The 21,317-nt window shown below is 44.1% G+C and overlaps 2 protein-coding genes across 3 annotated transcripts in view; one reads left to right on the top strand and one right to left on the bottom strand.

Moving 5' to 3' along the window:
* The window catches only part of RASA3 (RAS p21 protein activator 3), a 140,362-nt gene that overhangs the window by 5,862 nt on the left and 113,183 nt on the right, over positions 1 to 21,317 (top strand). The window contains exon 1 of one of the 2 annotated variants that reach the window (XM_082755125.1): positions 15,327 to 15,414. The exons of the other annotated variant lie outside the window; for it this stretch is intronic. The gene's annotated coding sequence lies outside the window, so the exon portion shown is untranslated. Of the gene's footprint in view, positions 1 to 15,326; positions 15,415 to 21,317 lie in introns of those variants that run through there. 2 annotated transcript variants of the gene reach the window in all.
* CFAP97D2 (CFAP97 domain containing 2) lies at positions 16,245 to 20,482 on the bottom strand (the record flags this gene model as incomplete). Its single annotated transcript, XM_082784554.1, has 3 exons — positions 16,245 to 16,831; positions 18,534 to 18,614; positions 20,390 to 20,482. The coding sequence occupies 3 exons, from the start codon at positions 20,480 to 20,482 to the stop codon at positions 16,637 to 16,639; spliced, it is 369 nt and encodes a 122-aa protein (XP_082640680.1). The 3' UTR covers positions 16,245 to 16,636.

Below are 21,317 nucleotides of genomic sequence, written 5' to 3'. Positions count from 1 at the left end.
TGTTATTTATTGATATTGACTAAGCTTGGCATTGGAACATGGAGGAAAACTTGGGAACATGATTGATTGCAACATCAGCAATGAGAAAAAATATACAGTGCTTCTGAGGGAAGAACACTAGATGAAAATAAAGTTAAAAATCCTGTTATAGCTGAGACTATCTTTTGAGAAAACAAGAATAATGAAATTCTGTTCCTGTTGAAGCTAATGGGCTGAGATTGTACGTCAGTGCTCTAGGGATAAAATGACTTCTCTTTCCCTGGCAAATTAGCTCCAGCTTGGTTTGTTGGTTTGTCCATTTTTTGCACTTTTTAAAACGGTATTTTTAGAAGTTTTACCCTCTGTTTTCAAGAACTGACTTAGCTTTTAACATACTGATGATCTCATGTAGTTTTCAATCAGTAAGATTGGGAACTACGTATTTTTGATGGGTGAAATAGTAAAATTTATACTGAAGCTCAGTAGAATGAACTCGAGCTGAGCAAATAATGCAGACTCAAGCATTTGTGTTTGTGAAGCATGGCCCCATCTACTTGCCCCGGAGTCAGTACTGATGATGATGCTCCACTCATTACAAATTCAGGCTCCTAATTAGCTGCTTGTTTTGCTGTGTTTTCATTTATTAATTCTTCATTTATCTGTGGTTTGCTAATGGAAGTCCTGGTTAAGGGCACGTCAAACCAGACACTTTACATGAGGTTATGGCTACACAATGTTTAATCTGGGTTTGCACAGATAACTGTAGTAAACAGAGAGCTGTGCCCATTGTATTTAATGTTTCTCTTTATGACAAAAATGTTGTCATAAAGTTGATGGTCTTCTCAAGCCTCATTTTGCTATGCAAGTATGTTTATTTATGCAGCCATTATGCCTAGGATCTGGAGTTTCTTTCCTGCTTAATTTCCAGGTTCCTCTCTCCTCGCCTTTTACTCCGCTGCTCCACTCTTTCGATACAGCTCAGACTCCCCCTTTTTGGTAGTCCTAAATGGATCTCAGCAGAAATAGCTAGCCAGCACTTCATATCCATTGAAATTCCCCCAGTTATTGCCAAAATAGATATTGTGCCATGACACGTTGTGCTATTTAACGTCATGCCATGACGTTTTGACTATTGTAAATAATATAAACATGTGAATAATAAGATCAAATATTAATCACATTTGTAGCAATAGGTCTGACTGAAAAATAAAACAGCAAAAAAAAAAAAAAAAAAGAGAATTGTATGGTGAGACAGTGTTGAAATAAAATGTCATCAACAAATCTGCCAGTTACATCTCATCTAGATGTCCGTAATACATGCCAATAGAAGCTTTCTCAGGTGGGTTATCTTTTTATCATTATTTTTATTTTTGATAAACTCTAAAGGAATCCTCCAACAGAAAGCAATGGTGCTGCCGACCAACACTAGGGGTCACTGTTAGACCCAATTTAATAAGCCTTGGGGCGGGTGATTTGCAAACAGCCTCGCGTTAATATATTGGCGCTTTCAAGAGTATTTTATTTGTCTTTTTTAATTCATCTGAAGGAAGATAAACAAATAGAAACCAAGATTCAGCTAGGAAAAAATAAAAGATCTGTCTTCTGATTTGTGAGCCGTCTTTACAAAGGCATAACTTCTCTTTGCAGCCTGTTTGTTACTGCGTTCAATGATCGTACAAACAGTTCCAGCCTTTTTGTGACGAGCAAACTGAGAGAAACAGCCGGTCCCCGTCTGGGACCAAGCACCCTGCTCCACAGGACCTGGAGTGTCACCGGGTCCCATCGCTCAGCAGGGGCTGAGGGTGTCCTGCAGTATTGGTACCATCAGCTCCTGGCAGGCACAGCCCTGCTCCCTGGGTATTTTACTTTCTATCAGTGATTAATGAATTCTTCCAAATATTTTAGGTTCAGAAATATTCTCCTCTGTTTTTCAGCCTAACAAGAGAAGGGAGTTGCATCAGCTTGAAGTTTTTCTCCAGAGCTGCACGGGAGATTAGAAAGCTCTCTATAGCCTTTATTATTTTCATCTTGTTCAAGTGTGGGAAGCTGCAGGCACTGGCTTGCACCGCGAGGGCACACCTCTTTGGGTCGTATGTCTTTCCTCAGTAACATCGTGCTGTACCATCAAGATGTGCTGCAGGGGAGGGCTGCAACCCTCAAAAGCATCTCTGCCGTCGTGGGTCCTTTTTGCCCGTGTGTTGTAGGGAGGGAGGGGAGAGACCTTGTGGGAGGCTGCTTTGTGCTGTAACCACCTCTCTCCTGCTCCAGGGCCGCTGGTCTGGAGGAGGCGAGCTGCTGAGATGGCTTGAGATGGAGGTCAGGTGGCCGATTTTCACTCATGAGCCTTGACAAGGTCTGCTTGCAAAGCACAAGAGCCTGTGCTTGCTGCACAAGTGGCTCCTCACTAATGTTTTCCTCGTGTCTCTTCTGTTCCTGTTCAGCACCGAGGAGGATGGAAGAATAGCCCTGGGTATAAATGCTGGGCTGGGAAGCTTCAGGTGGTCCTGGCGTTTCGCAGCTGTCAGCAGGTGACCAGCTGACTGGCTTTTCTGATTCGAGAGATTTTTGAACCGAAAGTGACATGAGCAGGGAAAAAAAAATGGAGCCTGGCCCCAAAGTGTCTGCAACCTGTGGTTTTTGTTGCTGTGAGGAGCGCTGAACCTGTGGCATGCCATTTACAGCAAGGCTTTGCTCCGATGCCTCTGTTTTGTTTGCTGGACAAGGCTGTGAGGCCTCACAGCTAATATCTGTCTGCCAGCTTGGATATGTTCGTTTTTAAAAGCTGTGTCCAATCAATGCAAATATTTTAGGGGATGTTTTAGGCGTCAGAGGGCACAACTGTAATGGTGTGGGCATTAGAGACTGGGAACGAGAGGCAATCACTGCTTCGAGCACTTCCGCAGCTGTCTATAGAACAAAAAAAAATAGTTTTGAAGGACAGCTTGTGAGATCCTTAACTCATCTGCCCTCAAACTTTTACATGGTAACCCTGTGAGTAACTTATTTTCAGACAGGAAAGAAGCAATACTGTTGAAGGAAATAACGAGGGAGAGATGATGAGGAGGGAGAAATACATTGAGCCCTCAACGTAGACAGGAAGGAGATGGAAGAGCTGCCCAGGGACCTTCTAGAGAGAACTGGGGGATGTGTAATGAATCCTAGAAATGCTGGTAGTCTGTAATCCCTTAGCAATTTAATTCACAGTGCTCTGAGAACCCGAGGATATTTTTTCTCTGCTTTTAGAAAACAGAGGAGTAACGTTACTGTAGCTACAATGACCGAATGCCTTTTCTGGAGGAGTGATTTAGGTTGTTTTATCTGATTCTGTCTATGAGCTGGTGAAGAAAATGGTCGCATACTTCACTGTTCCTATTGATAACACAACAGCTTCTACCACAATGACATTTTACCTGGGCTAAGAGTGAGTACCATGCTTTACACAACACAATCTTTCAAAGCAAGGCCTACGAGCCTTATGTTAACATGCTCTTGAAATTGCCTCATTTCATTTCTTCCCCTGGCATTTCTCAATCTATCCTGGCTCCCAGTGCTTGCAAGGAGGTGTGCACACGAGCGTTTGTACCTGCTCATCCCTTTCTACCGAAATAAATTCAGGGAAGTTAAAGAGACACTGAGATGTGTTTCTCAGTCTATTAATCCAGACCGCTTCACCTGTCCTTCAAAAGCCAGGGGTGTAATTCCCCTCCTGATCTTTTGGCTTGCACTGTGCTACAGTTAAATAAATTTTACCAAAAAAAAAAAAAGTAAGAGATTTTACAGAATAATCTGCCTTCCGAAAACACGCCTCACCAAAAAACATGGCAGGAACTGGAATGCTGCTCATCAAGTTCAGCCTTAATATCTCGTTTGTTCCCATTTGGTTCCGTAGTAGGTCCTGCACTGGCCTCGGGCAATAGCAGCGTGTTTCTTCGTGATGAAATGTGATCGGTTATTTGGATGCTCGCAGTAAGAACCTAAGTGGCATTTCTGTTGGTTTGGCACGAGTCTCCAGAGGTACTTTTTTTTTTTTTTTCTAGCTGCTGGCTTGGTCGTGCTAGCCTTGGAAGCATGGCAGGCTTCGCTGCACGTTCCTGTTGTCTGCTTTAGGATCCTCGCCAGCTGACTCACCTTCGGTATGCCTTCTGCCACCCGTTGGGTCTGGCAGGGCCAGCACCTGTTGACTCCTTGATCAGACTTCGTTCAGCTATCTCGTGGCGCATGCAAATTTCCACTTCTATCTGGACCTTGATCAAAACCCGCGTGGAGATCTTACAGATCCGGTAGGGTATGGCTGAAGGCCGGGCCCGTGCGGCTGAGGAGCAGCTTGCAGAGAGGTCCCAGGTGCTGTCTCTCATCACCAGCTTTCTCTCCTTCATCAGATTTCATTTTCCAGTTGGTGCAGGGGATTGGATTGTGCTTGCAAATGGCCAGTAAGGAATTCCCCTGGAGGAGGAAAGCTCCAGTTGCCATAGAGCCAGTTCCTGCACGCTCTTCTTCCGTTCCCACTCCTCCTGCCTGGCAGCTGATGATAGGAAATGACCGAGGCTGAAAACAAGGGATCTCACTGAGCTTTACGTGGGTCATCGAACCAAATTATAGATTCCTCTTTCCTGCATTGGGATTGTCACAACTTGGCCAAAGATCTTGGAGGCAGGACCTGCTGCTCAGAAGTGCCTCATTTTCTTGTGCTCATTGTTTTAAGGAGAACCTGACCCACAGCACCGCTGGCAGCATTTTCCTCAGGTGGCTTAAATTACTCGGACACCCAGGACTGATGTGCCTGGGGTCGTGGTTTCTTTGTGTGCACAGAGGGGGGTTGCCCTGTGCAAAAGCCACAGATATTGGTCGCTGCATGTGTGCAGTTTTCGTAGTTTAACCATAACAAGAGCAGGGGAGTAGGTAAAAGGAATAGATTTTGGAGGCTTGTCTAAACATAAAGCCACGTGGAGGGGACATCTTTACCTTCTTGTTTGTCTCTAGAATCGAAGCAGCCCCATAGCGCCTTCTGAATGAGCTCGTGTGGCATCCGGGCTTTCCATCCTCATGGACCCAGCTAAACTGAATTGTTTAGCTTTGTTTGCAGAAGCTGAGGATTTGAAAACCACTTCCTAGAGCCTCACATGTTCACCACGATGAAATTAGCAGGGTCGCTCTATGCAAGTGACTCACAAGTAGCAGGGCTTTAAAAGAGGTACGCATTTCACTTCCACGGGGTAAAATTTCCTCATCTGGAACGTGGAAAGAACAGTCTGCTGTTGGGTAAAGAGAAAGCTTCTTATTGATGAGATTTGCTCAATATGTATTTCAAGAGATACGTGAAGTTCTAGTGATCTCAGTCCTTTTGTAGACCAGATGACCATACTTAGTAACCTCCCAGTCTTTCTAGGGACATTTAAATATGTTTTCTGACCTGTGAACTGTTTATGGCTTTCCTCTGTGCATATAAATTTATTCCTCCCATTGTATAATTGAGCCAAATTATATTTCAAGTTAAGCAGAATGCTTATTTGAGAGGAGGAAGGCTGGCTTTTAAATTGAGGTAAACTAGAAAAATCCAAAGCATTTTATGATCATTGAAAGGGCTTTTTGAGTTGGAGGTACGTTAGATACATATTTATTTTGATGAGACCATGCATAGTATAAGGGAAAAAACTTCATCTTAAAAGTTTAACCCAAAATTTTCTCTGGAGCAATGCTTTGAATGAAGCCTTCTCCAGACACTAAGGTTGAAGAATGAGTACTAGAGCTGAACGGTGGGACACGACCTGCACTCGGAGGTGCAGACTCCCCAGGAACTTTTGTTAGGTAAATTGTAATGCAGTACTTCCCCCCTATTTAATTGTTAGTCACACCTGTCCCCATATGTTTGCTCAAGTTTATTTTCTGCAGCTGCTGCAAGTCCGTGCCAGATGGCAACCTAGCTCCTGGAGCATGAAGAAAAGAAGTGAAAGAGCTGTGAAGGTCCCGGATCCCCCTGAGACTGCCTCTTCCCCTTCAAGGTCCTGATCCTGCAGTCTGGGGGAGTACGTGTTGTATGGGAAGGGCATGTAAAGTCAAGTCCTTTGCGTGCTTTAACCTAATGCAATTAGTCTCCTCTCCTTTAGTGACTTGAGCTTCTTGTCGTTACAAGTGTGGTCAGGTGAACGATGTTTTTAAAATGGAGGCAAAGATCTTAAATTGAGTTTGATTATCTAATTAAGATGCAGAACTTATTTATTTAGCTAGCTAACAAAAGAAGGTTTGGTTTTGCTTTTAGTCTGACAGTATAGGATGCTTTGAGATCGGTGCATTTTATTTGGGCACCTGATTTTAAATTTCCAGGTTCTTTTCTCCCTTAGCTTCCACGTGGGCTTGGCATGTAGCCTGAGTATGTTGTGGTGAGAGTGTTTGCACAGAACACGCAGACCAAATGTGTCTAACTCTAATGTCTGCCTCTAATATTGGAGGAAACAGCATGGAAATTAAAACTTCTTATAAGAAGACCCGGTTACAAGCAGGATTTTTTAAAGAGTGTGTGTATTTCTAAACACAGCAGGAGGTGTTTGTCATTCTGAGGAATGATGAGCATCAAACTAAAATTATGTTTACAGTGTAATAATTAGTTGCATCAGGATAATATGTGATATGATGGAAAAAATGTGCAAGTGTGCATCCATGCCAGCCTTGTTCCTTTCCTCAGAAAGGTCAGAGGATAAGAGTATTATGCCCTGTCAGGCAGCCAGCACCATTTTACAGCTGTTACTAGTTGCACTCGGCATAGAGGAAATGGGCTCTTGCCTTCAGCTCACAAAAGCAGAGCCTGAAATGGGTTGTGCAAAGCATTCAGCTTGGATCTGTAACATACTTGAAATCAATCTTGGTTCAAGTCTGGGCTGGCTCTGTGCACTTGCACCCATTTGCTGGAATTTTGTTTGTCTGAAGTTAGCAAAGGTGGGTATGAATCTTTTTTTTTTTTTCTTTTTTTTTTTAAACCCACACTGGAAAATTTACAAACTTCCACAGGTTTTCCTGATCAGCATTATAATGCAGTCTATGTTTTATAGGTTTTTTAGCTGGCATCTTCAAGGGCTTGCAGACACTGCTTTGTTTTTTCACAGCTGAGGTAAGGCTTCTTTGGCTGATGTTCCAGCATAATCAGACGGACAGGGAGCTGAACCCACTAGCAGGGAGTTTGAACGTTACATGGGCTGGACAGTTATTGTCTGCCAACCTGTGCATCTTCTCACCTTGTTAGATTGATCTGTCAGCCGTGCTTTGTCTAGCTTAGGATGGAGCTGTGATAATGAGATTCTCTAGCTAATGGCTGCTCCTGTCTTCCAGGAGTGCTATATAGGATGTAACAACGCTGCAAAACACCATAAAAAAATCTGAGTTTTAGCTTAAATCAGCTAGCCAAAGTTAACTAACTCAGGTTAAAACAGCAGCAAAGACAAAATAATTTGAAGTTTAACTTGATGCAGGAAGCTTGCTTTCGAGACTGCATGAACACGCTTAGCAAAAAGGAGTTTGAACAGTTGCAAAAGCCATACATTAGCAAAGCTGCAGGCACTCTTAACTAGTGGGTAACCAGTATTTCCTGAGGGTTATACCCTTTTTGCTTGCCTTTCATAGTGGGTTTTCATAGGTGTTTATGTAAGGGTGTCCAAGCTGCAGCTGCTTGCAGTTTGCTCTGCAGATGTCCCCAGCAGCTGCCCCCAAACTCAGTTTCCATCCTTTGTGGGAATGCCTGGTTAACACCCTGCTTTTTTTGCACTGTAACCAGCTCGTATATATTCTATTTTTTTTTATAAGCTTCAAGTTGAGGAGTCCAGAAGCGATAGGAAGCTTGTGCTGTGCAGACTGTTCTCTCAGGAGCTCAGCCAACACTGCTTTGCCTGCTTCTGTGGCACGAGAAGCCTGGCAGAGGTGGGGAGACGAAATTCCAGTGATTACCAGTGACGTGCCGTTCAGCAAAGCCCAGTTTCTGTTCCTGACGGTGATAGCAAAGCGCTGGGATCAAATCAAAGGCCACAGCCCCCGCGACAAAGCCCTGGCAGAGCACAAAGGATGCAGCACGCAGAGCCACGGAGGACAGCCAGCTCCAGGGGAGGGGGAGGTGGAGGCCAGGAGTGATTGTCTGTCTCCCGATAATGGGACCAATTTTCAGTGCAGCTATGCCAGCTGAGCTCCAGGAAGGCACCAGGGAATCCAGCTCAATGGGCTTTAATTTGTGCATATGTGTATAGATTGTATATGACAGGCACGGTTCCAAACGCCTGCCAAATCACGCCGCTGCGCTTACACCCTAATACCTAGATAATGCAGCCGTGGGATAATCAAAGCCATCTTTGTCGTATGGAAAGCTGAAACTCTCGGGGGCACAGTTTAATCAATGTATTATTGGAACTAGAGTCCCAGCCTGGCTGCGGTGATTGTGTTCCTCGGTGCCATATTTAATTCATGAAGGAAACCGAGTTTTGAAAATCGAAATGCGGCTCAAAATCTGCTGGCCGGTGCAGAATGCAAGATTAATTTTATGCTGCTCGTAGGCGTCAAAGAAAGGGATAAGGAAGAGCAAAAAAACTTTCTCCTTTGTTTTTGGGTTCTTTTTATCAGATTCCTGAAGGGCTCAAAAGTTACAAGAAAACGCTTCAGAGAGGTAGCTGTGATTTACTTCACAGCTTCCATCTCTGTTTTCACTGAAGGAGGTTTTTCTTTCTTTATTAATATATATAAATCCCAGACTTCTCGGCTTGAAAGAAAAATGTCAGCATCATTTAAATATATATCTCTCTAATCAAATGGCTACTTCCTTATGGGTTTTGGTAATATTCCCCCCTGTTTTCAGGTAGGTAATATAACACATCACCTCCACGTACATATATAGTGGCCGTAACCCTTGCTCTCGAGCTTCCATGTTTTCCTACAGATGTGGCCTGATTTGCCTTAATTAAAAAATAAAGAATCTGCTGATTCAAGGGAAAATACCGCAGTGAAACAAATCTGGGTTATATTTGGCTGGTGAGGAAACAGAGGATGACGCCGGATGTGGAGGTGAGCAGGACGTTCCATCCCAGCTTTCCTTCCTCATTTAACTTTTCTTTGGCTGCTCTAGCTAGAAGTGATGCACGAGGGCTGGAACAACGGTAGGCAGGGAGGTTTTTCCTTGCCAGCCCCTCTGACACAGTAGCAGAGCAATTACTACTCCTCCATCTTCCTTCCTTCCCATCCCGGGGGCATTCTGTCTCCTGATGCCCGCTCTCTTCCCCCATTAGCCTGTTCCCTACCTCTTGACCCCATAGGGGAGGTCAGGCAGAAGTTTGCACTGGCACCACGTGCTGCATCGTCTGCTCCTGAGACACCCCTGGTCCTGCCTATTGCTCAGCTGTGTGCCACCCCGTTAACCTGGCCCGGCCTTCTCTGCCTGTGGGAAAGAAGATGCAGTGGGAATCAAATGAGGATGGTTTTATAGGTGCTGTTTGCAAAGTCCCCGTAGAAGTGAGCTTGTGAATTGGAGAGCTGTGACAATGCTGCAGGACAACAAATTACGTAGTGTCTTCCTGCAGCCCAGCAAACCCGAGTGCTTCCCCGCATTGTGGTTCGTATGTTTGCCCAGACACGGGCTTTTCTTCTGTAGGAAAAGCAAAAGAATTATTGGAGCTCTGGCTGGCAAGGAAGTGGCATCCACAAATGGGATTTTGAGCACCCAACTCACTGACTTGTGAACCTCGGCCTTGAACTCCACGGTTGTCTGTCTGCAGACTTAGGTAAACGTGCTTGAGCTTGCAGAATCAAGTGGCTGGGGCCAGCTGAATTTCTTTTATATTTAATTTATATTTGTTTTATATTTAAGTCTTGGTGGTGGAGAGTTTGAAACATAGGGCAATTAAGCTGACTTCAGTGAGGTTAGCAGTAAGAGTCAAACCCAAGTGTTAGGGAGGAACAAAGATCCTCAATGTTATGGTTTTATTACAACATTTGTGGTGTTTTCTCTCTTTCTTTCTTTCTCTCTTTCTCTCTTTTTGCCGGGCCATCACGTGAAAACCCTTCAAGAGAAGATTTCTCAGCTTCATAAGAGCAAACTGGAAAATGTGAGCGCTACATGTTCTGTAACCACAAAGCTAACAAAAAGGTTAACAATTCAGTTTTCAGTATTACGATTCACTATTACAATCCCAACACTTTTGGAAAGCCTGATTAATTGCTTTAAACTACCAGCAATTTGGATGCAGCTTGTTATTCCTGCTTATATCCAGGGCCTGGGAATCCGGCTGAATAGTTTTCTGCTGAAATCATAAAAACTCCGTTTTTCAAAAAACCAAAGTGACAAAAAACAATAATTTGGGAATATTTAAGTAATGTTCCATTTCTGCGTTGTGATAAATTTGAAGAAACAGTGATGAATGCCCTCATATTTGGTGTTTGTCCAGTTAAAAGGGGGGCGGGGTGGTGAATTGCAGATTACTCATTCCTAAACTTGGACAAGCCCTGCTTGTGTCAATAGTCATACCTTTGCCATGGAAACCAGCACGGATTATTGAGTGGTGACAGTTTTTGCCATGCTCCATGTGTTCCTGTTGACCCTTCGGAGAGCTGTTTTGGTGTTAAATGCTGCCAGGCGGTGAGCAACCATTTCCCACTTCAGCGAAGGAGTTTGTGGCGGTACTTCTGCCTTGCATCAGCTGGGGCCTTAAACGTAAATTCATCTCCAGTGACCTGCTTCAGCTCATTACCCGGTGGAAAACGATTCCCCTCTCCTTTTTAAAAACAAAACCAAACCCACAAGCTTTGCTTTTGTCATGGTTTCTTCACTGAAGGTTTTTAGATCCATACCAATTGCAGTCAAGGTTGTTGGCCTGGATTTGCACTAGTTGAGAACAGAAGCAAAATTTGGCCTTCAGATTAACATTTCTGGTAACTCAACACATTATTTTTTTTCATAATAGTACTTTAATTCTGTTTTGTTTCAAGCGTTTGGCTTATAATCATACCAGTGTTTCAGTAGCAAAGTGTTTCAACTTTGGAGCCAGGGATTTGAAGACAGTAACATACCTGCTTAATTACAAGGCAGTAGCATTCAGTCAAATATTTTAGGTTATTATCATCCAACGTGAAGCTTTTAAAGAAGAGAAGGACACAGAAATTCATCACGCAGGTCTGTTTCAATCCATATAACTTGTTAGGGACAGCTTGTCCCTTACAGAGTGCCCTGAAACCCAACCTGGAACAAGGTCAAACAAGGATCCCCTCTGGCCTTTGGCACAGGCACTCGGGTGCAATGAAGCTTTCCTCTGTAGCATGATGGTGTTTCAGGTCCTGCCATGGGAAGCTGTGAATTTTCTGACGTGTGGAGACCCCAGTTATACGGCACATTCACGGGCTGCAGAGCTGCAATTTCTTCCATCGGTTCAGTACAGTAAAGGTACAGTTTTATATTTCAGAATTTCACAAAATAAATTGCCACCACCAGTGCCTCAGACATTATTTGCTAAACTGTATTACAAATGAGAGAGGAGAAAACATCACAGAAAGCATTCCCAAGTTCCAGGAGGCAAACAGTTATCGCTGGGATGCCTGCTTAGAAAGTTGGCAGCCTGCAGGATGATTACAGCCGAAATCCTACTTCAAATAAAGCGAGAGCTGGTATTTATTCCTTCCTGCTTGGTTTCATTTGGTTCCTCTCCTGAGAGAACTGCTGCCACCTTGCACGTCTATGCTGAGCTCAGTTTGTGATTTTAATGCATGTTTTCTTTTGACGAATTAAACAAATAACAATAATAACACAGAATTTATGTTCCAGAACATAAGTTTCTGTCCCCTGAGCAGTGAATCAGTGATGGTCTAAGAGGGGTAGCTTGTAGCACGCTGGGAGCCGATGGGTCACGCGGTGCTGTTTCTCCCCCTTTCAAGCTGCTAAATCCCATTAAAAGGGAAGCTGGAAACAAATCTGGTGTATTTTTAGTGTTTTCTCTCTGGGAATGTAATTACTGTGACTGACACAAAGATTGCATGAAATCGTGAGGAAAGAAGGAAGTGGTGTCTGTGGCTGTGCTGGGAGGGTGCTGCTCCACCGAGTCCTCTCCCTTGTAGGAAGAGGCTCAGGGGCTTCAGGGAGCCTCTGAGGACATTTCAAAGCCCTCGCTCTGAAGTATTTGTTGTCATCCAGCTGGGTCTTCCCTGGGAAGCCTTCGGGTACTCGGATGAAAGTCGTCACGTGGCGAAACAAAAGCCCTAATCTTACGCAGATTAATTTATTAGTTACGCTACGGTTCCTCGGCGATGGTCCTCTTCCCAGCAAGGCTCCTCTCTTGTCAGCTTGTCTATATGCAAAGTAGTTTTTTGGTAATTATAAGAGGAAATGGCTTTAACCCCTGTTTGCTTTATGCTTTTTTTTTTCAACTATACTGAAAGCACAGCATGTTTAACAGCTACACTCTTACTTAAAACCACAGCACCCTAAGCTGCGTGGCTCCTCCACCTGCTTTGCCCAGCCACCCCAGCTCGTGCTGGATTTCTGCTTGCAATTTTTGCTGTGGTAGCTGCGTAGTCGAAAAGTTACCGGCCTCACAAGTCCTGTCATCACCCATGTAGGAACAGTATTTTTACTTGAACCCCAGAACCCAAAGTGCGCTGGCGCGAAGGGTTGCGGTCCCCAAAAGGACTCGCAGTCCCCTCTTGTGCTGGTCCACCGTGCCAGGAAAGGAGGGACTTCCAGAACAAGGGCAAAGCAGGAGGCTGAGGACAGTAACATTTCCAAATGCCACAGTAAGCCAAGAGGGAGTATGAGTAAGAGCCCTTTGCTACTTCCTAAATTGCTTTCCCAGGAGACTACTGGAATAATGCTACATGTATTTCTGGAACGGCGTCCTGCTCTCATTGATCTTTTCCCTTTCCGTGGTGGACGTGATGTCTTTCTTTTTCCCTCATCTTACTTTTCACACCTTCTTCTTTCAGTTGCTTTTCTCCTTTTCTGTCTTGCTTAGGTGTTTTCTTCTTAAATGGCTCTTCCTGCCAGAAAAGAGAAAAATCAGGAATAAGGAACCTGACAGTGCTTTGACATGATAACCCTCCATGATTTATTCTCAGGATTATTCCCTTGGCAGCAGAGCTCAGTTAGCAATTACAGGTGACAAGCGTTTGTCAGTGATGTTGCTGTTCTCCTTTTCGAGAGCAGAGGAAGGGAATTCTGCCTTTCTCGTGCTCCTCGGAGCTGCCTGAGCCATCCAAGTCAGAGCAATTTCCATTGGGCAGGCCAGTGGGCGAGCTGGTTCAGCTAACAGATTTATTCAGTAAAGAATGTAATTATATTACTATTTGTTTATTTATCTCCTGCTATTGTAGCATATCTATGACCAGGAAAAAAAATTTCAATTGCAACAGAGGGAGAGAAGAATGGCTGATGAGAAGAGGCATGACTTGTCATTGTCATTTATTAAAGATTGACCCTGGACTGGCGGACTTTAAAAGCGTAGAGAGATCACAATTTTAAATTAACACAATTTTAAATTAACACAATTTATCACAGATCTTGCCCAATACTTCCAGTGATCCTGTTTTTGGCTACCACTTTACTGGATTTCCTCTGTCCAGCTGAAGAAGTCTGTGGAAGGTATCTCCCTCAGGCTTGCTTATTTATCTTTTAAACATCCTTCAAAATAGCTCAACCATTTCTGAAGTGGGGACTGGAAAAAGGGTTTTCTAGGGACTACTTCTTACGGGTGTTTCTGCTACCTATTAATTATGGAGCACAGACTTAACAGATGATGTGGGGAAGGTTGCAGGATGTGTTTGCTTCTCTATGAGAATTTATTTGTGCTTTTATGAAGATGTGCCAAACCCAAAATCTGACCAAAATAGAAATCCCTGGAAAAAAAATCTTAAAACCATAATTCTGGTACTTTCTAACTCTGGAACACCTGACATTACTATTTTTAATGTAATTCTTTGGTTTGTAATGATACCTCCATAGTAATTATATCTGCACAATATTTTCTCGTATAGAAGTCTCTCTTTTAGTTGCTTATTTCTTTGCCAAGTCTTAGCTGTTTGGGTTGATGTTTCCTATACTTGCTTTCTGCCTCAGACTGAATACTTTGGGGAAGCTTTAGTAAAAGTGAGGTAGCTGCATTCATGGAATGTTAAAAAGACGATCAATTTTCTTTTTCTGGGAAAGCTTGCCACATAAATTTTTTTCTTTTTTTTTTAATGATTATTATTATTATTTGTTTTTAAAATTTATTTATTACCATTAAAGTTGCTGCGGTGTTTGGCTTTTTCTCTCGGGGAGCTGTTAAGCCACTGCTTTAATGAATGAATGAGCTAATTCATTGATTTCTGAGAGCTGTCTTCCTGCGGTGGGCGGTCTGACAGTAGAAACTGCAGCACTTAAGATCACCTAATAAAGCCTGAAAACCACTCTGGGACTCGTCTGATAAAAGGGGCTGTGTAAATGAGAGGCTGCTGGTGGTGCAGCAGTAACTCTCTTGAGCAAAAGCACAGCAAGGCGCACCCTACGGACACTCCCCATCCAGAAATAACCAGGAAGGAAAGAAGAGGAGCTGGGGGCTACCTTTTGGCTCTGCGATTTACACTGCCCACAGGGGTGTCTCGCCACGTTGGCCGTGTGTTTTTCACCTTGCTGCCAGTCCTCGTGCCACCTCCGAGCTCGGCGGCGAGGCTCAGGCTTGGTAACCCTACCCGGGATGGCAGGGTTCCCTTGGGTCGCTCTCTGCTGCTCCTGCTTTCGTTTTTCTCTGTTTAAACTAGAAGGCAAAAACACATAAACAGAATCAAACTTCTCCTCAGTTGCTCACGTTCCCACGCCTGGGAAGCCAGAATATGAAACATCTGCCCATCTTGTGTCAGAGGAGCATTGGCCCAAGCTGTCAGACCTCTCCTTCAGGGACTTTCTCCTCCGTGAGCTGCATTCACCAACCCTTACAACCCCATCCTTTCGTCCTCCTCCAGAGGACAGGATTTTGGTCTTCCAGACAGAGCCCTGCCTATGTGGAGCTTTGGTGCGTTTTACAGGAGGAAAAATGCTAGTTTTAACCTTGTACCTTGAATTAATGCCAGTTTTGGGATTGCTTTAGCGTAGGGGAGGGCATGGCTGGTGTCCGAGATGCTTAACGATCTGCTTCAGTTGCTTTGGTTTGTGCCTGCATTTTGTTTACAAACCTGATGAGCCGAGTTGGGAAATGGAGAGAGAACCAAGATAAGCGTGCTGTCTCAAACCTCCTTGGAAGCCTGCTGTGGTTTCTTAGGCTGTAATTTCCCAGGCAGCAGAGCTGATCTCATAGCAGCTTCCTGCCACCAGAAAAGGAACGGCTTGCTCCTTCCCCTTCGCTCCCTGCTCATCTCCCCGCTGCTGCCAGCTGTGTGGTCTTCCCCTCTCCCTTGCGGCAGCCCTGGAATTCATCATTTGTCTCTGCAGAAAGTGGCAGAAAAGCTATCCAGGTTTGTTTGCTTTTGCTGGGCTGGCTTGCTGCTGCTTTCTCGAGTTTAATTAGCGGTGGAGAGGGCTGATGAAAACCAGAGTTGATCCAAAGAAAACAACGCGAGTCTGCCACTTGAGTCAGGAGAGGGAGAGAGGGACTGGAAAGGGGGAGGATGCTCTTCCCCTTCCATATCTTAGGGGGTCATACCTTCAGCAGTGGAGTTAACTGATGCCCGTCGATGCCTGCACTGATCTGGGTATTAGTCACTAGGGACAAGTGCGTGATGTGCAAGATGTGATGTGTATTTGCAGGATATGGACATGACAAACTATTTCAGATCGTTTCTGCCTTTCCAAGGAACTGTGCAAACGTCAGGATATTCGTGACCATGAGGCGCAGCGAGTTCGACCTCCGTCATTGGCACACGAGCTGCGTTTTGCCATCTGGAGGCACTTTAGGACACGATGAGCAGCCAGTATGTCATGAAGTAGGCTGTAAATGAATCACAAGAGGTAACAACCACCACCTAAGCCATATAAACCATCCTCTGTTGCACCATGAGGATTTTTCCGTCTCTTCAGGAGCCTGTCCCTGCTGTTGACTAGTTTACTGTACCATGTTAGGGGTGTGAATTGCCTTGTGAATCCAAAATATGTAAGCTGGTTCTCCCTAGTGATAAGTCTTCAAGGTGTATTTTGCTGAGTCTCCTCTGAGCGGTAAATTAGATCTTGATTTCTCTGCTTCCTGCTCCAATGACTCTTTTAAAATTTTAATTCTATTTTTTTGCTCTGTTTTTATTTCATCTCTGAGCTTTGGATCTCCCTCTTTCCAGCGGTGTCTGTAGGAACAACTGGCAAAGTCAGCAGCAATGACTCACTTAGCAGCAACAACAGCTCTGCTGAGGCATAATAGGTTTGCTTCATTTAGTTCCCTTAAAGTAGGGCAACGTTCTCTCACTCTCTCTCTTTTTTTTTTTTTTTTTCTTTTTCTTTTTTCTTTGCATTCCCTCGGTTGTTAAACTGAAAAACTAATTTAAAGGCATCTTCTCCTCAACGGAGGGTAGGAGGAAAATGGCCTGGCATTGGATTTCGTGTGACAGGGCAAGCAAGTGGCATGCTGAAGTGCTGACTATACCTAGGGCTGCCTTTTAAAATCCACGTCCTCACAGAGCAGCTTGTCCTTAGCTATGCTCGTCAGTGGGAAGGTAACTTGATAGCTAAGTAGAGATAGTGCTGCTGATGTTACCTGTTGGCCTTATTTTTGTTGTCGATCTGTCCTTTGGTTCTCGTGGTGCAGGACACCTTCTCCCGCAGCAAAGGGTTGTCTCTCCTGATGACTGAAAGCTGATCTTCCTCCAGCTTTGTGTACAGAAGGAATGAAGAAATGCTTCTGTTAGTACAAGGCCATAGCAAACAGCGGGGATGTATTGTGTGTGCCTAATTTGTGCTAGCACTGAGAGAACCTCTCTTTCACCATTGTGCTGGTGACCCAATGAGAAAAGACCCTTTGCAATACTGTGGATTTGGCCCTAAAGCACTTCCCTCTGATCACACCAAATGCATTTCATCAGTGTAAGCACAATTTCTAAAATTATTTGACGATGTATATTGGTCATCATTATCATTTGTGCCTACAGCAGTGTTCACAGACGCTCACCAGGATCTAGGATTGTGATGGACACTGTACAGGAACATAACAGGACTCATCAGACTCCTCTGAAGTCAACAGGAGTCTTGTTGTTACCTTCAGTGGGCCTTCGGAGCATACTCATTCACTCTTCTCTTTCCCTTTTTTTATCATACTGGACTTTGGGCACCACGAAGATGTAGTGTGCCCTGTATAAACTCACTCATCCTGCTCTGATAGTTCTGAATGGCTGATGTTAGAGCTGTAAGCTACTGTAAGTTACTACTGCTAGATGTACTGCGTCTGCCTCATGTGCTAGGGTTTGTACCCAAAGCAGACCAGGTACTGTAGTATACTGTCAAACTGTAGTGTAAATGTCCCTAAAATTGGTGCATTAAGTAATCCCATCAGGCTCTGAGTTACCTTGGGGAGAATGATTTAAGGAAGACAACTGGTTACTGGCAGGTTGCAGCCCTACAAGATTTTTTCCTTCTTTATAGAGCACATTGGGAAGAAGCGGAATGAGAAAGAAATCAGGTCTCACTTCCAGGTAGCAGGACCTGAGGAACATGCCCAAGAGTAGTGGGTTCTTATTTTTCTATTTTGCCTTTTTTTTATTAACATGGGGAATGCTGTTGTTGTTGGTGACTATGTACACATGCGATTTTCCACTTTCGGAGGAACTTTGTCAGTGTTATTTTTGCAGCAATAGGAAAAAAAATATAACGACAGCAATTGCATCCACACCCTAATATAGCATATGATTTTATGCACGGGGAAGAAGTGAATTGTTTTGATAGTGAAAAGATTTTAAGGTGCCTGGGGATTATTATGTCACGCAGTGAGACGATAAACTATTTTAAGGAAATTAATTCTGAAGTCCTTGCGTGGGCTCTGCTCCCGCTGCCTGCGGGGCACCGTGTCGTAAATTAAGCCTGGGACAGAGTTTAGCTGCATGTATTATTATTATTTTTTTAATTATTTTTTTTTTAATTGTTGTCATTTCCTTAGTTAATTAGGTAACAAATTTATTTTCCACTCTCATCTTTTAATAAAAATTTGCCTCTTGGGAGCAGTAAGCTTGTGAAGGATAACTGCCAGTCAAGGCTACCCATTGTTATTCCTTGTGCTTTGAATGTGTTAACATCCTATTAATCAGTTCTTTGCTCTGCGTGCATCGTGATGATTGAGCTATTCCTGTTACATGAAAAAAAAAAAGGAATTTTTTTTCATGATTGTGCAAAAGTATCTTTTAAAAGGGTACTCGAATGCTTTACTACTCCTCAGTCTGAAGCAGTTTGATGAAATCAGTAATCAAAAAGACAAAATAATGTGTGTTTAGTACAGCTGGGAGCGTGCTACCCATGGATCCCCATAGTCCTGTTGCAGCAGTCACTGCAAGGAGATAAAAAATGGCCCTGAAATTTACACCATCTGGTGGTCTCTTTGTTTGCATTGAGGGGAGACGTGAAGGTAAGGCTGCTGGTGCTCAGGGAAATATCCAGGACAAACCTTCAGCTTCCCGAACCTCAGATGGAGGCGACTGCATGCTGCAGGGGCACTCGTATCCACTGAGGGTTTTGCTGCTTGGATCTGCAACAGAACAGGAATGTTTACCCATATTTTGTTTTTTTTTTTGGTTGGAAATACCCTCGCATATCATTACAGGAAATCTTTTAATTGTCTTGTTCTGTTCTGCTAGCCAGCAGTAACACTACTAAACACATGATTCATTCTATCAGCAAAGCCAGACTTGCCCAGGAGGAGAGGAGGGGGAAATTAAAATGGTAAAGGCAGCTGCTGGAAAGCCTGCGGGAGATGCAGAGCGCTCTTTGTGTTGGGGAAACGTAAAAAGACATGCAGCCAGGTTACACTGGTGGTGATGTTACGATAAGGACTGTCTAGGAGAAGTTTTTGCTAGGCATCCAGCAGAAAGAAATAAAATAAAAATAATAGTAAGAAAGCCCCAGGTATGCTGAGATGTTCAGGGTCTTCCAGGGGGATGCAAATTCGGGATGCTGATGGAAAGAAGTGAGCAATATTGGAAAAGGACTTCTTGTGTTGAAAGTGTTTGTGGATCTCATTTTAATGGAGTTGGGAGTTCAGTGGCACAATAAAAATATTAATCTCCAGCCTGACCCAGTTGATTTATCAGCCAGTGGAAATCGGCAGCATGAGGAATAGCACGTGATAACTACACACGCTGTGATTTTCATGTACGGATATGCAATTTGTTTCAAACTTGGAACAGCAAAAGGTGCTTTGAGAAACAAATTTAATTCCGTGGAGTTCATGCTGATGTAATTTCATTTTATGGAAAGTGATATGATTGACTTATCTCCTGTCCTTACAGGCACAAGTGTAAAAAGTGAAAGCAGGTATTTTTTAAGCCCACCCTAATCTCTGTTGAGGCACTTCCATGGCGTTGTGGGGCTATTTTATATTAAATTCTACACAGGATGTTGCAGAGAGGAGACATAACTCTGGTTTTTCCCCCAGCCTTTTCTTCCGTTAAGAAAATAAAATGATTCCGGCCGAAATTATTTGCTCTTGAGCACATGAAAAACACACTGGTGCTTCCTGCTGGCTTCAGAAACCCTGGAACAAAGGTGCCGGGGCTCCAGCAGCTGGCATTCACCAGGGTGAGCTCAAATTTGTGCCAGATGTTGGCTCGGTGAAACTCGGGGCGCTGAGGAGCTCCTCGGCCGCTGCTCAACCTGGGCACGGTTCCCAAAAGCTGGGAAGTCAAGTAGCCGTGCTCGTGGACCAGCAGGCCTCTCGAGGCTATCTCACGGAGAAGGAAGTGGAATTATTGATTTCGATGTCAGTTTGCTTAGAAAAAATATCTCGAGTTCAGGTCCCTGCCTCATCTCTAACTTTTTTCCACCTGCGAGTCAAATTAGGGGAACAATGGAGGGAAGGAAGGAAGGAAGATATTTTTATCCAGTTAATGAAACAGACCCGGTCTGGAAATAATGAAGTCCTATTTCTTCGTATTAAAGCTAATTACATTGCGATACAATCTTCCTAAGGCAGCAATTCAGTTGAATCATCACCGATGGCCCTCACGGCTTAGGGATTTTCGAAAGGGAGCAGTCCTGCGTTACAGGGCAGAGGACTGCCTGCCCAAATCTAATCTTTTTTACATCTGAATTTGGTGAATGTCGTTCAGATAATTTTAGATGGACACAAAAAAAGTGCAACTATATTTGCAGGATGTTCTCAAAAAGTGTCTCTTGTAACTTGGTGTTGATCACTAGCTTCCATAAATAGCAGTACTAAGAAGGAATAGGGATGAGCTGGAGCTTTTGGGGGCAAACTTATTCTTTTGGGAAGGTCTCCTCTCTGTATCAAACAGCTGTACCTACCCTTTTCTTGTGCTCTTCGTACTTTGCTTTGTCCCATTTTAGCTGAAGATATTTGCTGCCACATGGTAAAATCGGCTGGTAGGCTCGATGCATCTTGTACGAACTAAAGTACCATTGAATCTGGGCTTTGGAGGAAAAAAAAATAGCAATAATAAAAAAGGGTGAGTAATATCAGGCCGAGCCTTCCTAAAGCAAAGCCCTGGAGACTTGTGGTATGTTTGCAGCCGGTCACGTGGAAGTTGTCATGGCATTTCTGCGAAGAACAAGAATGAATAGCTGGTGGTAGCTGTTCCAACAATGCATTTAGCGAACAGCAAACAGGGGCTGAACATCACAGCAGAGTACTCCAAAGAGTATTGGATCGGTGCATCACACAGCTGACTGAGTGCACCTCGCTCGCCAGCCCTGCCTCCCCTTGTTCAGGGGAAGACGGCGGCGTGAGCAGCTCGTAGTGCTTCGTACAGCACTGTGCACGTGCACAGGGCTGTGTAATGGGCTGTATTTCCTGAGCTTTTAATTGAAAGGCATGCCTCAGGAAGGCGCTGAGCACACCCCAGCACGAGGTGTCATCCCATTTTACTTGTGTAAAACATTATTTTAGTCGATAAATATGTGCTATGCAAAAGCCACAGCAAATGTTTCTGGTTTCTAATGGCCTTTTCTCTTTTATCCACGTGCTGTCTGACCGCTAACGAGTTGTGGAAAGCTCAAGCCAACTTGCCAAGGCCAGTCAGAGGCCAGTCACAGAGGTGACCACTGGCTATCACGTGAATTTCCCTCATTGTTGGTTGTGTTTGGCAGAGGGCCAAGGGGGCAAAGATGTTTCCTTGGGCCCACACGAACCCAGAAAAGCTGCTTCTGCTCCTTCCAGCTCAGCTTGGCCTCCTCCCAAGCTGACCCGATGTCCTCAAGGTTTGGCTGGCAGGAC

Source organism: Aythya marila (genome assembly GCF_965140915.1).
Source record: "Aythya marila genome assembly, chromosome: 1".
NCBI classification, from domain to species: Eukaryota; Metazoa; Chordata; class Aves; order Anseriformes; family Anatidae; genus Aythya; species Aythya marila.
This window is presented reverse-complemented; position numbering and strand designations above follow the sequence as displayed.